Source organism: Acinonyx jubatus, chromosome A3, assembly GCF_027475565.1.
Source record: "Acinonyx jubatus isolate Ajub_Pintada_27869175 chromosome A3, VMU_Ajub_asm_v1.0, whole genome shotgun sequence".
NCBI classification, from domain to species: domain Eukaryota; kingdom Metazoa; phylum Chordata; class Mammalia; order Carnivora; family Felidae; genus Acinonyx; species Acinonyx jubatus.
In genome coordinates, this window is record NC_069388.1 from 38108616 (window position 1) to 38124208 (window position 15593).

Here is a 15593-nt window from a genome sequence, read left to right on the forward strand (position 1 = left end):
CCTTCTCCCACCAAAGTGGCATCAGAGGAGATCTGCTAAAATTTTAAATTTAAGATTTAAGTGAGATCCAGAGACTCATACAATGATAACCAAAATATCCAGGTTTCAGTGAAATGCCACTCATACCAAGAACCAGGAAGATCTCAACTTGAATGACAAAAGACAGTCAACAGATGCCCAAGATGTTGGAATTAATCTGATAAGGAATTTAAAGCAGCCATTATAAAAATGCTTTGACAAGCAATTATGAACATGCTTGACATAAATGAATAAAAAAATAGAAAGCCTCAGCAAAGAAATTTAAGATACAAAGAAAAATCACACGGAAATTTTAGGATGGAAAAACCCAATAACCAAAATAAAATCAAATAATGATTTAAGGTAAAATAATAACAAAACAATGTAATATAGCCATCATATCATTGTTAATATAAACTTTGACTGATTTTGGATATTGTATTCACTTGGAAATCTACCTGGATTTATAATTGTAAAAGAGCTCTACACACAAGAAGTTTATACTTAGTTCTATGTTTGTACATTTTTAAGTGGCTATAGTTTGAAGTAATATTAATACTAGGAAATTGTGTTTTGTTTTCCTTTAAAAAGGAAACATTTCTTTCCAACAAGAAAACATTTTTTAAATGACATTATAATGTATTATGGGTTAAACTGTGCCTCCCCCACCAAAATTCATATGTTTGTTTGCTTTTTAAAAGTTTATTTATTTTGAGGGGGGGAGGGGCAGAGAGGAGAGAGAGAGTCTCAAGCTGATGGCACACAGCCCAATGCAGGACTTGATCCCACAACCATGAGGTCATGACCTGAGCCAAAATCAAGAGCCGGACTCTTAAGTGACTGAGCCACCCAGGCACCCCATATATGTTTAAGTTCTAACCTTCAGTATCTCAGAATGTGTCTTTTTTGAGACAGGGCCTTTAAAGAGCTAATTAAGGTAACATGAGGTCATATGCGTGGGGCTTAATCCAATATGACTGGTGTCCTTATGAGAAGAGGAGCTTAGGACACAGACATGCACAGAGGAAGGACAATGTCCAACAAAACAGATAGGGATGGCCATGTAAAGCCAGAGAGAGAGGCCTCAGAAGAAATCAATCCCGCCAACAACTGGATCTCAGACTTCTGGCCTCCAGAACGGTGAGGAAAATAAATTTCATAGCCACCCAGGCTGTGGTACTTTGCTATGGCAGCCCAAGCACATAGTAATACATAATGCAATTGGAAATGCAATCATTTAATAGACTTTTAATGATGTGAAAGAATTATTATAAAATGTTTTAGATGTAATACTATGGCTAAGTTATTGTGGTTATGTTAAAAACACCTTAATTTTTAATAATGCAAGTGAAAAATGTTGGGAAAAACTGGAAATTATCAACCAGGAAAATGAAGAATTGGCTAGGGTATGGTATTCTTTTCCAGTATTTTTTTTCCTAAATTATATCCTAAATTGTTTTCTATTTTTTAACAACTTATTGAGATATAACTTATATTATCATACAATTCACCCATTTAAAGTATACAGTTCAATGGCTTTTACTACATTCACAGAGTGATGCATTCAGCACCGTAATTAATTTAAGCACACCATTAATTAATCCTCAAGGAAACCCTACACTCCTTATTTATCACCACTTAACTTTCCCTGTCCCTCATCCCTCCCCCTCTAGGAAACTACTAATCTATAGGTTATGTTTCTAGAGATTTACCTACACTGGGCATTTCAAATAAATGGGATCACGCAACATGTAGTCCTTCGTGACTGGCTTCTTTTGTGTAGCATGTTTTCAAAGTTCATTCATGTTGTAGTATTTATCAGTATTGTATTATTTTTTATTGCCAAATAATATTCCATTATATTACTATAATGTAGTATTATATACTAAATTATATTACTAAAAAGTAGTATTATATACTACATTTTGTTTATCAGTTGGGGAACTTTAGGGTTGTTTCCACTTTGTGGCTATTACGCTGCTATGAACATTCATGTACAAGTTTTTGTGTGACATGTTTTCATTTCTCCTGGGTATGTACCTAGGAGGGGAAAAACTCAGTGTTTAACTATTTGAGGAGAGCCTCCTGACTGTCTCAAAGTGTCTGCACCTCGTAGAATAAGTTGAGAAGTGTCTCCTCCTTTTCTGTATTTTGGAAAAATTTGTGTAGAACTGGTAATAATTATTTAAATGTTTGGTAGAATTAACCAGTACAGCCATCTAGTTCTGGACTTGCTTCCTGGGAAGACTTTTGATTACCAACTCAATCTCTTGTTATAAATCTATTTGGATTTTTTAGTTCTTTTTTGAGTCAGTTGTGGTGGTCTGTATCTTTCTAAGAATTTGCCTCTACCTCTCCATGGAAAGCACTTTCCAGATGGATCCACATAGCTTACTCGTCCCTCATCTTCAACTCTTTGCTTAAATGTTACCTTCTCAATGAGCACCCTCCTTACCACTCTCCCGTCAGCACTCTGCGTCCCCTTTCTGCTTCATTTTTTCCTCTGGAACTCAACCCTTTCTAATCTACCATATAACTGACACATTTGTTTAGAGGTTTGGGGCAGAGGAGCACCATGATGAGACTCCTTCTGTTGCCAAGTGGACTAGTAACTCTGGATGCAGGGAGGCCAGTGAGGACCTTGTTGTAATTTCTCAGGTAAGAGATGATCTGGATGGTAGCAGTGGAGAGGGGGAGAAGTGGTTGGATTTAGGACACATTTTAAAGGAGGGCCAATAGCATTTACTAACAGACTGTTTGTTTCTTTTATGCTTTTTTGAATTTAAATTTTAGCTAACATACAGTGTAATATTGGTTTCAGGAGCAGAATTCAATGATTCGTCACTTACATACAACACCTGGTGCTCATCACAAGTGCCCTCCTCTTTTTTTTAATTTTTTAAATGTTTATTGAGAGACAGAGAGCATGAGCAGGGAAGGGGCAGAGAGAGACGAAGACACAGAATCTGAAGCAGGCTCCAGGCTCTGAGCTGTAAGCACAGAGCCCGACGCGGGGCTCGAACTCAAGAACCGCGAGATCATGACCTGAGCTGAAGTCAGATGCTCAACTGACTGAGCCACCCAGGTGCCCCACAAGTGCCCTCCTTAATACCCATCACCCATCTAGCCCATCTCCCACCCAACTTCCTCCATCAACCTTCAGTTTGTTCTCTGTTGTGCAGAGTTTCTTGCAGTTGTAAAATAGGAGAAGAAGTAGATTCAAAGATTTCAGGTTGATGGCCCCCAAAGACCCTTCCCTCTGTATTTATACAGGTATGCAGTCCCCTTTTGAATCTGGGGTGGGCCAGAGGACTTGATTTAAGCAATAAATGTGGCAAAAGTAAGGCTGGGCCAGTTCTGACCTAACCTTAAAAAGGCCTGGTAGTTTTTGCTTTTATGCTCCTGGGAACCTTGAGCTGCCATGTCTTATGGGAGAAGCAGCATGAAAAGACCATGTAGAGTGGTCACGAGCAGAGGGAAAGGCCCTGAGCCTGCATGTGGAAAAAAAGGAAGCTCATCCAGCCCAACCCCCAGTTCACACTCCTGCTGAATGCAGCACACCTGTGACTACCAGCAAGTGCCACAGAGAAACTACTGAGAGAAGCCAAGCCACGTTGACAGAATTGTGAGAAAAAAAAATAGTTGTTGTAAGATTTGGGGAGAATTGTTATGCAACAATAGAAACATAAAAAGAGGACGCCAAGAATTTTGACCCAAGCACCCAAGAGGATGGAGTTACCATTAACTAGATGGAAAAGACTGTTAGTTAACAGGTTTGGAGAAAAACGTGGGTGGACAGATTATAATCTTACTACTTATAAATGAAAAAGAACATATTTTTCTTCATATATTAGAACAAAATCTTCTTCCTGGATTTTCCAAGGCCAGAAAAAGCCATTTTAGGAGCACCTTTTTGGAGAGTGACATCAGTGATTAAGGAACTGTTTAGCATTTTTTTCTTTCCAGCTTCTGAAGTTCTGTTGACAATCAGTGAAATCCCCATCAAGGCAGAGAAAAACCCAGTTTCTTCCAGCTTTGCCACTGTGGTTTCAGGGCTTCAGTGACTCTAGCATGTAAAGGAGAGACCACTGTGCTTGCTTTCTCTCCCGCCTTCCACAACTGGTCACGGTGAACCACCGCGGGCTTGGCTGACAGGCTTCTGGAAGCTGAGAGCAGAGTCTTGGAGGGAGGCTCTTGCCAGTTTTAGATTTAATCCTTCCTGTGGCCATACACTTCAGAGACAGCAGTATATGGGCAAAGAAAAACTGCCTGGTTAATCTGGTCAGCCTGTAGGTCTCTGATGATAGGCATCTGGGTTAATACCTTATGAATTTGAACCCAAATTAAGTGTTGGGGAAAAGTGGTGTATTCATTAAGAATTCCTAATGTCCCAGGGCAAATATTAATGTAAAAGGATTACTCTTATGCGGTCAACCTCCCAATCACTCACTCCCACCTATATAGCTCACCACGTTTACACACCCACATCTCCTTTCCCTGCTTAATCTGCATTTGGGGAAGGTTTAGAACATAGCTAAAGTAAAAGAAATTAATCATATTCACACGGGGTCATTTTTTCTGGGCTCAATCTTTTCTTGGACTAGTGTTCCTGGGAGGAGGGCCCATAGTCCCCTTTTGGTCCTTCAGCCCATGACTAACCACTGCAAGCTTAAGTTGGATAGGAGACTGGGCTTCATGGCACAAAGGGATTCACAATGTTGAGCAATTGTAGGGTTTATGTCAAAAAAAAAAAAAGTTGATTTTAATAAACATTTTAGTTAAACGTTAAAAGTTAATAGATATTTTAAGAAAAATGTTGGGAGGCATTTTTAAAAAAAATTAACCACAAAATTATGTTGGGGATATCTAGGCTTGAGAGGTGGCATTCTGAAAGTGGGTGCCATATGAAGTTGTTATGCATGGTCATGGTGGACATGTGTTCATGACATGGGAACACTGGCTACCATTGTTTCGGTCTCTTCAAATCTCTTAACTTCATAACACACCTTTGGCTATGGTCTCTTCCCAGTCCCATTAACACAATTCCAGTTTCTTTCTCTTAAGGAGTCCCTCAATCCTTGATGGAGAGCTGCTATTTAGCTTGTTTATTCCCTACCTCCTTAAAAGTATGCACTTGTCTCCTGCTGTCGGGTGCCTGTCATCACTGACTTGGCTATGAACTTCCTTCCACTTTTTTTAAAAATTTTAATGTCTTATTTATTTTTGAGAGAGAGAGAGAAAGAGAGACAGAGTATGAGTGGGGGAGGGGCAGAGAGAGAGGGAGACAGAATCCAAAGCAGGCTCCAGGCTCTGAGCTGTCAGCACAGAGCCTGACATGGGGCTCAAACTCAGGAACTGTGAGATAATGACCTGAGCCAAAGTCAGCACTTAATCAGCTGAGCCTCCCAGGCTCTCTTCCTTCCAGTTTTGTGGCACATCCAGCCTTATCACTTGGAGAATATTCAATCAGATATTATGGATTAAAATGGTTCATCAGGAGCACAAGGCAGGAAGAGACTCCAGTGCAGGGCACAAGTAGACTGGTGAATTCATCCTCTCAATCAGAAGAGGGTATAAATGCCTCCTGGCCAAGAGTATGTAGAATGGATTGTTTCTTAGTTTCAAGTCCCCAAGAAGCAACCCTGAGACAGGGTGGCAAGTACAAACAGTTCATCTGGGAGATGACCCCATGAATCATAAAACAGGGGCACTAAGAAGGGCATAGGGAAGGGAAAAAAGTCAACACAAGGTGTATTAATAAGTCAACTGCCACAGGCGGTAACTGAAGCTTAACTTCTATGGAAAATCTCTCAAACACAGTGTGAAACACACACCCGACTTATACCACCCAAGAAGCAAAGGAACTAGTATGCTCATACAACTTCCGTTCATCAACTGTGAGCTGCTTCTGGGCCGTGCTGATTCCCTGACACTTCTGGCCTGCTGTGTGCAGGGACAGTGCAGTTTTCTATGGTTCCAGAACAAGTCCTGAGGCATAGAGGTGCAGATACTAGCCTTTACATGTTGTCTGGGGGCACTCTGCAATGGAGGATCAATGGGCAATGGCAATGGTCTGCCCTAGGACACCTGCTCAGCTGGCTTTCAAGGGCAAGTAAGACCTCACAGTGCTCATTGCAGGGATCTGCACCCTGAGAAAACAGATGCTGACTGTATTGTTAGTCTGTTAGTACTGAGACAGATTTCCACAGAAGTCTTAGGATAAAATATATGTACTGAACAACATTAGCTGAACCAATAATAAATGAGGGAATTCTTATTAAGTCTGGACATCTTCCTATGACATTATTAAGTGAAAATGGCAGGTTATATAAACCCATTTTGGTGTTAAAAACACAGAAAATGTATGCATAAAAAGGTCATAAAGGGTACAAGATAAAGTGTTAACTGTTGTCTCTAGGGAAGTGGAGTTATGAGTTTTGTTTTGTTTTGTTTTTTTGCTTTCCTATTTTCTGATTTTTTTTTTTTTTTGTAATGAGCATGAATTGCTTTTATAATAACAATGACCAGATTAAAAAAAAAAATCCACAGGGGTGCCTGGGTGGCTCAGTTGGTTAAGCATCGGACTCTTGATTTTGGCTCAGGTCATGATCTCACAGTTTATGAGTTTGAGCCCCACGTCAGGCTCCGCACTGGCAGTGAGGAGCCTGCTTGGGACTCTCAGTCTCTCTGCCCTCCCACCCCTCCATGCACCCTATCTCTCTCTCAAAAACAAGTAAACATTTAAAAAATCCACAATAATTTAATACAATCTCAAGATTCAAGAATAATTTCCGCACTTTTCTAAATCTTCCCTTCTTCACAGCCTCCTTTCCTCCCTGCCCCTCCTACCAGTGCTTCAAAACAGCCAAACCTTGCATATTTGCTGGTAACTACAATGCACCATCACCACCTCTCAAACATGGGAGACAGTGAGGAATTAGGCAAAAAAGACTTTTGAGCAGCCAACAAAGAGGTTCCTATAGCCATAAACTGCAATTCATCCATTTCTGCTCACAGATAAGCACCACAGACTAGCATTTAGGACGGATTTATACATACATCGATATTGGACTTCAACTTCCTGTTTAGAAGCAGCAGTGAAGAGCTGAGAAAGGGTCTGCTCTGGGCAGACACACAGGAGGCAGGGAGGAGAGGCAGAGCTGACAAGCGAGAAGGACAGTCCTGGAGAAGACCTTCATGCCTCATCAGACAGCATGGACACTCTAGGCTCCTTTAAGGTAGAGCACATGGCCTCCATCTCCTCGCCCTTCCAGAAGATTCCCATTTCCAAACCCAGAGCAGGATTGCAGTGATGGCCTTGAGGGATCCAGACCAGGCTTATTTGTACTCAAGAGAACCGAGCATCCAATGATCAGGTCTTAAAAGGAAATGGAATATAGGCAGACGGTAAGTTCATCCATGTTAAAATACTGCTTCAGAATCTTGGTGATATAAACCAGACTAGGGAATGAAGTTACTTTCTTATCTGTTTCTTTCGACTCTTTCTACTTTTGTGTGAAATGAGGTTGATTTTATATCTGTCAATATCCTCTGGTTCTGGTATCTGCTCTTTAATATCTGATCTCATCACTAAGGCACTTATACTGCCCATTACGTTGGTGCCTCAATGATTCTGAATATCACTTTTTTTCCCTCCTGGTTTGACAATATTCCTTAAATTTAAAAACAAAAAAAAGAAAGAAAGAAAGAAAAAAGAAATTGGAGAATGAAGCTTTAACAAACTGTTCTTGGAGGGGCTGTGCTCTTTTATACTGACCAGTTTTTAAAATCTTCATAAAAGGGTCTTTAACAAGCCCAAACTTTTAAATATGAGTAGAATAAAGTCAAAAGAAGATGAAAAGAAATGGCATTCCTGGTGAAATAGGTCAGATGATTTTCAGACTCCAAAGTGTCCTGATAGTTTTACGTGATCCAGTCCAGTTCCTCAAAAAACTCTGCCAACAGGTAACAGGTCTTTGAAAGCTTTTGAAGCCAAAGGCTCCCCACCAGCCAGCCCATCACTTACTAAGTTCTCAGCCTCATTAAGAATGAGAAACAGATATCATGGCACCAACCTGTCTACGAGAACACAGCGAGACAAATGTAATTGCCTGTACAAGGAATATAAATCAGCAACTCCCAAATCATTCATATTTACACCCACTCCATTTTGGTTGTCTTTCCTTTATAATTTGGCCATACATCGATGTCAAGTATATAATTTCATCTGGGGCTTTATCAGTTACCGCCCGAGCCATGATTATATGGTGCAGGGAACTTCCTCTCCCTGAGTGAGTCTATCTTTAGTATCTTCTTGATAGCCACTTCTTACACATAAAATCAAAAGAAAAGTCTTGGTTTTCTTATGTGGCTCCAGAATCACTAACTATAACATTTAGAAGCAATTTATCAGCTGAAACCATCGAGTTTTCAGCTGCCACTACAGTTTTTCAAACCAAAGTGGTCTTACTCCTTCCCTTTGTTAGTTTTTATCAACTCGCAATAAACATTTTAGGGATTTTGATACTGGCCATTCAATCATGAGCTAAGTTCAACTTTCATCATGTTAGTGTCCAGGCCTAACTGCACAAAGACAGGTTTTGAACTATCAGAATCATAGCAACAAAGATAAAGGGATGATTTCTGGAAGAAGTAACTTTTTACAAACAAAATAAAAAATGGCTCTCCAATCTAGGATTCAAAAGATTAATTTATTAGTCTAAGAAGAGGAGTCACACACTGTACCCAGTAATATGCTTCTTTTATTTTTGTGCCTTTATCTTAAAAATATATTTAAACAGGAAACAAAGATAATATTGAATTTTCCCATAAATTTTGCTTTCTTATTTACAGTGTTACATTGTAAATAACATTCCATTATACACAAATTAGGGACTGTGCATTACTGTATGTTCTCTTTACATATTCTTTCATAATATAGTACATATAGCTCGAAGATATGCAGTATTTAAGCTTAGAAAAGCTTGAGGAAAGAAGTACAAACTTTATCAATAAGACTATTATTTAAAAAGGTTCTGACCTTAATTCTCTGCTAGATTGTTTCACTGAAACCATTCTTTGTTAAAGAAAAATGCCCCATACGAGGGATGAGAATAACAGTTTAAGTTACCACAGGATCCACTTAAACTGGTTAACAAATAAAACACTGTATCACTTATTACTGTTATTAAATGGAGCACTACCACTGTCAAATCATTTAAACAAGTAGATTTACTCTTCAGTTCGGACACATTACATCAACAACAGCTGGTACCTCTTTATGAAATCAAAAATGTTTCCTGCAACTCTAGGTTTTACTTGTAAACAGTAAAGCACACATTTTGTGAAGATGATTTAGTCATTCCCGGTCTTAGGTTACACAGTAAGGAGTTTCTATTTCATCAGGGGAGAAGCAAGCACACGCACTGCACACACACGCACATACACACGCACACTCAGTCCCGTCACCTGCCGAAGACCTGCATGTCACTAAGCGCTAACCACGGCAGCACTAGTGTTGCGAGCAGTGCACGAGGCTGCAACAGGAATTATAAAATGGCGAAGATAAAACATCCAAGTTCAGTTAAAAACCCCGAAAAGCTCAGGTTCTGAAATGCCTCTCAGACGCTTCATGCTCAGCCTGAGGGTCAGTTCACTGGGCTCTCCAGGCGGCAAACCCCACCTTCGATTGCCACGGACTGTCCTGCCACTGCACCGGGAGGGAGTCTTGAAATGTGAGTCTGCAGAGAGGGAGACAGGAGAGCGTTAGAAGTGCCAGCTGTGTCCTCCCATATGTGACAAGGATGGAGGAAATACTGGAGTGACACAGCCTCTCTTTGCTTCTCAGTATCTACAGAACATGAGGGTGGTAACCTTTAAGTGCAGAGAGATCTTGTTTGTTCAAATCCTGCAGGGAATATTTACTGAGCAACTACTATATGCTAAGCATAGCACTAGCAACTAGAGATACAGATTGAACAAGAACTTAGAATTTCATCGTATTCAGAATAGTCATGGTTTTAACGCCAACTATATTAAGTATATTCTAGTTCCTCTGAAAACTAATAATTTATATACATTTTGTCTTCTGAACATTCAAAGCAACTGAGAATACCCGATTCATGTTTATATTTTATTCCCTCAAGGATTTGAACAGCTTGCAAAAATTCAGACAATTCAACAACCTAAAAAGTGAGGCAATGAGAGAAAAGAAAAATAAGAGCTTATAAAATAAGGTAAAGACAGGCATGAGATTACCATGCAATTCTAGCCTGAGTTCTGTACCTGTGCTAGAGGCAGACTGTTACCCTGTCTCTCAGCATCCTCATTCCACGACCAGATAGGTGGTTCATGTGTGTGTTCACAGCCTCACAACAAACCAACTGCTCAGAGGAGAACTCCTGTTCCCGGTACGAGGTCTGGGAACTATTTCTCTTACAGGGCTTCATACACACTGGGTACCATGTTTTGTGGGTGAGTGAAGACATCAGTTGTACAACAAGGAGTTTTGTAGGGCTGAGTGTTAACATCACTCAAAGGAGGCTGGCTCTGAGCAGAAGATAGTAAAAGCTGTTCCATAAAGGGTCAGGATGATATCAGCCAGGAATTCTTTTTTTTTTTTTTGACCATCTGGCTTAATCCAGGGATAGATAAATGTCGGGAGTTTCTAAGAAGAACAGAAGGACTGCATATCCCTTTAGGTAATCCTCTCTAATTCTGCTACTCTAAACAAGTTTTTCCTAAGGACTGAACTGAAGTAAGTTCAAGCCCAAGGTGAGGCTGTTAGATGCTAGTGAAGTGGCGAAGTCTAGAATGGGAATGACATCCTCTCATGCAACCAAATGTGAAACAAGCCTGTTTTAGATGGAGTAACAGCTAAACTAACTCTGTTGTAGTTTGAGCGTGGACACTATTCTTTAATCTCACCACACAAGTCCCATTAGAGTAGCTGACATACGTCAACAACTTGGAAAGTTCTAGAGAATGGGAAGTGTTCTTTGGGCACTTAGTTTTTCTGTGTGCAAGGCAGGAAGCAACCTGTAACCTACAGGGGGGTGAGGTCTGTTGCCTCAGGTGGAGAGCTGGGTGAGGCAGTCTCTGTGGTATCTCCTGGGATATGAGGATCAGTGAGTTCACTCACCATACTCATGCTTCTGGGAACCCTGTCCCAAAATCTGGCCTCATTGCTGCATTTGTGGGCCAAACTTGGGTCTCACCATATGGATATATTGCACCCGAGAAGTCCACAGTAGGAAAACTTGTAGCTCTTTTGTTTCTTGTGGTGCCTCATTAATCTAGCAGGAGTTAGAACAGGGTGTGTTGTTCAATTCTGCTACCCAGAAGTCCTTGTCACATCAGGCACAAAAATCTCAATTCTCACAATTCTCAGTGTTGATACAGCCACTTTTATTCTTCCAGAAATTTCTTAACATGAGGTAAAAGAGAATTTTCTCCCCAGTTATCATTCATCAGTTTTTTAAAAAGGTTCTTCTAAACAAGAAAGATCCCTGGAAGAGTAGACAGAGGTCCCTCAGTCAATTTCATCCCTAATCTCACCCCCTACAGTCATAAACACCATCATGCAACTATGACAGGGATTGAAAATGTGGAAAACAGCATGGGGGTTCCTCAAAAACTTAAACATAAAATTACCATGTGGTCCAACAATTCCACTTATGGATATATATCCCAAACAAGTGAAAGCAGGGACTTAAAAAGGTATTTCTAGACCCATGTTTGTAGTGACCTTATTCACAATAGCCAAAAGGTGGAAACAACCCAGGAGTTCATAACACAATGTGATACATAGTATATATAGCAATGGAACATTATTCAGCCCTAAAAAGGAAGGAAACTGTGACACACAGTACAACATGGATGAACTTTGAAGATGTTATACTAAGTGAAATAAGCCAGCTACAAAAGGACAAATATTGTAGGGTTCCACCTATATGAGGTGTCTATTAGTCAAATTCATAGAGACAGAAAACAGAATGGTGGTTGCCAGGGGTTGGGGGAGGGGTAATGGGAAGTCACTGTTTAATGGGTACAAAGTTTCAGTTTGAGGAGATGAAAAGTTCTGGAGACAGATGGTGGTGATGGTTATACAACAGCATGAATATACTAAATACTGCTGAACTGCGCACTCAAAAATGGATCAAATGGTAAATTTTGTTATGTAAATTTTACCATAATAATAATAAAAGAATAAAGCAGAAATGAAAATTTCTGACCTGGACCAGAGTAGTAGTCCATATGATAGTATTAAGAGAAGGGGCTAGTTAGGAATGAATCTACAATGCAGAGCCCCGTAGAAGAAACATTAACACCATCAGGTTCTGTTCACAAATAGGCTGGAATTCTCCAATCAGGTTCATTAAAATATCTGTCCCTAAGAGAGAAGCTAACAGGAAAACCTGTCTTCATGTTTCCCAGAGATTCAGGGAGAATACAATGGGACCTCCTGGCAGGCCTGGTGGTCCAGGCACCAGAGGCTACAGAGAATAAATTAATTGTTTAAAGATCAAAGAGTGAACATATGTCCAAGCAGATGGCCTGCAACTTGACCAGGGGGATGTTGGTCTTAAAGCAACTGATTTCCTGCTGACCAAAGAAAAGACCAGAGCTAGAAGGAAGAAATTCTTGCCGCACGGACCAGGGGACTTGATAACAATCCCTTGAGATTTACAAAAACACAGATGGCCAATTTAAACTTATCTTTGACACTCCCACCCCCACCAGGTTTACGACAGAAGAACAACTAAATAAACTGAACTGAACTGCAAAGTCTCTAGGAGAGTTAGAAAGGAAAAGAAAAAGGATTGGAAAAGATGATAGTGGTTTTGAGATAATCTGTTAACAGTACATGGCAAAATATTTCAAAAATACATGGAGATTTGTATAAATTTTGCTGTTTACATAGGACGGAAATGCTCAACTAGACAAACTAGCTAAGATTAACTTCTTAAATCATCATATAGTCAGGAGGGATTTTGTGATTGCAAAACACATTGGTGTGATCTTGGTGTTGGGAGGAATACAATGGCCAACAATCCATCCAAATGTCAGTACTTCCCCAGTTTCATCCATCAACATGATCTTCTGATTCATCAGAAAATCACTGCCCTTGGTCTGCAAAAGTTTGAGCCGGAAGAATTTGAAGCTTTCTTTGGAAATTTCAATGGAGTATCAAATCACATTATAAACAATGGGAGCTGTTTAAGAGAATGTTTATATGAGTGTTTATCTCGAAAAGTTCTTTTAGAGAAGTGGGTTTGAATTCCTCTTGCAGCTAAAAATAGACCATTTTCTATAATGAATTTATATGTCACCATTTAAAAGCACAATAAAGTATTTTATATTGTCTGAGGACTGTGTAGATTCTTGGGTACCCTATAATCATTAAGAACTTAACAAGGTGTCTTTTTTTTTTTTATTTTTTTTAATGTTTATTTATTTCTGAGGCAGAGAGAGACAGAGCATGAGTGGGGGAGGGTCAGAGAGAGAGGGAGACACAAAATCTGAAGCAGGCTTCAGGCTCTGAGCTGTCAGCACAGAGCCCAATACGGGGCTAGAACTCACAAACCGTGAGATCATGACCTGAGCCGAAGTCGGTTGCTCAACCGACTGAGCCACCCAGGCGCCCCATAACAATGTGTCTTTAAGGCAATTTAAAAAGCAATGTATTTTTATTGAAATTTATAACTCATGATAAATAACATATAAAATTATACATGAAAAAGCAGCAGACAGGTTCATTTTGGGCTATTTTCCTCCACTTCTTGCTGCATGCCCCACTCATACACTTAACCATGACTCCATGTCTGTCATGTCCTTTTCTGGTTCTTTCTCATGTAAAGACTCCCTTGACTGGATCCCCAACTCAAACTAGAAGCTCTTCTTCTAGCTCTAATGGCACCCATCTGAGCATTTCTTGTCCTGTCATGTAACTGTCTTGGTTTTGGTTTGCTTTTAATTTTTAAGTCTCTGTCATGGAAAGTCAATTGGAGACAGGAGCTTGTCTTACACGTACCTCTATGTTCCTTGCACCTATCAAAATGCTTGGCCTAGAACGTTCGCACACTCTGGAAATGCTCACTGAGTGAAGTGACTAAAATACACCCTCAAGGGCTATACTTACACAGTTGCAGGTGCTTTAACGTGTGTGACCAACCAGTTTGATTAAAAAGTGAATCAAACTAGTTGTCATAGTAAAGATTCTTTTAAACAGATTTTTTTAAAGTAAAGACTAAACTTTTCAATTTTCTAAGTGATTATGTTTTTAGAGTAAGATAGAGTTTTAGATTTCTCAGATGCTAACAGCTCCACACCAGTGGAACCCAATGGCCTTGTACTCACAATTCTCTGCTTTCTTGCTAATTCCCTGACTGACACAGAGAGATCCTTGAGGTTAACATTCCTTGAAGAATTATCTACTTCAAAATTAAACTAATTCACAGCCAATATTCTTAGGCCTATATCTTGCTATAAAATCAAATACATTGTATAATAACATATTTAGCCTAAGATTTCAAAATGAGAAAGTTAAAGAAAAAATATTATAGAAATTGTATAATTCCTCGATGTCCTAATCACAATCTAAGTAGTAGCTGAGACTTCCTATCATTCATATTCATGTCTTTAAATCTCTGAAGACCACCTTAGTGACTGCTCTTTTGTGGTTTCTAGGAAAACTGTAAGCACACAATTTAATTTTAAAAGTCTCAAAGCCTTTATTTAGTGGTTATATTTTAATCCATCTTTCCACTCTTAGAATTGTTGCGATCTGCCACAAAAGTCAAGGAAAGAGCCTCTTAAACAAGTTTATCCTCCTTCAGTGGGGTTAGAAAAATAAAATCTGGACAGACACAGTCCAAAAAAAGCTCTTGGAAATATTTTATTCATTGGTTTCATAATTCTGAGGGTTTGGTTTTCTGTTTTTAAAAAATAGAGGTTGCAGCAAGATAGCACAGTCAAAGCAATTCAGATATTTACAAATAGAACAAATGACACTGAAAAAAACACTCTGCACAGACTTAAGAAACAGTATTTCAAAACAGAGAAGAGGTGTTTTTATCAACCAGAAGCTTAAACAGTACGTACAATACACAACATATTATGCCCAATTCTAAGGTTAATCTACAGAGACAGTTTATCATGATGGCTGTGTGCATGGGTTACTGAATCAGAGCATCTCAGGTTCTGGGCCATTTCTTCTTCTTCTTCTTGGACACATGGAAGGACTACATTTCTGTTTCCTTTCAGTTAGGTGTGGCTATGTGACTGAATCAGGCCATTGGACTAAAGTGGTATGAGCCACTACCAGGCTTTGCAGAAAATCTTCCTATGCACTATTCTCCATGCTCTTTTCTCTGATGACGTTGAGGCCCATGTGCTATAAGGAGCTTGGACCCTGGTTCACAACTTGGGAGGAGAGCATCCTGTTAATCCTAATCCCCAATTTGGATTTTATGTGAATGAGAAACACACTTCTTATTGTATTTGAGCAACTACACATTTTGGGGGTTCCTTCTTAGAGCAGCTAGTGCTATCTTACCCAATAATACAGGCCTCTG

At 39.6% G+C, this 15593-nt stretch overlaps 1 protein-coding gene across 9 annotated transcripts in view; it reads right to left on the reverse strand.

Moving 5' to 3' along the window:
* Positions 1-15593, reverse strand: part of TASP1 (taspase 1) — a 294418-nt gene that overhangs the window by 26563 nt on the left and 252262 nt on the right. For 2 of the 9 annotated variants that reach the window (XM_053200263.1, XM_015079640.3), the window contains one exon: positions 2904-9758. The exons of 5 other annotated variants lie outside the window; for them this stretch is intronic. In XM_053200263.1, the coding sequence (XP_053056238.1) occupies positions 9666-9758 (93 nt within the window). In that variant the 3' untranslated portion in view covers positions 2904-9665. Of the gene's footprint in view, positions 1-2903; positions 9759-15593 lie in introns of those variants that run through there. 2 more of the 9 variants (XR_008289218.1, XR_003423891.2) reach the window with 1 other exon arrangement.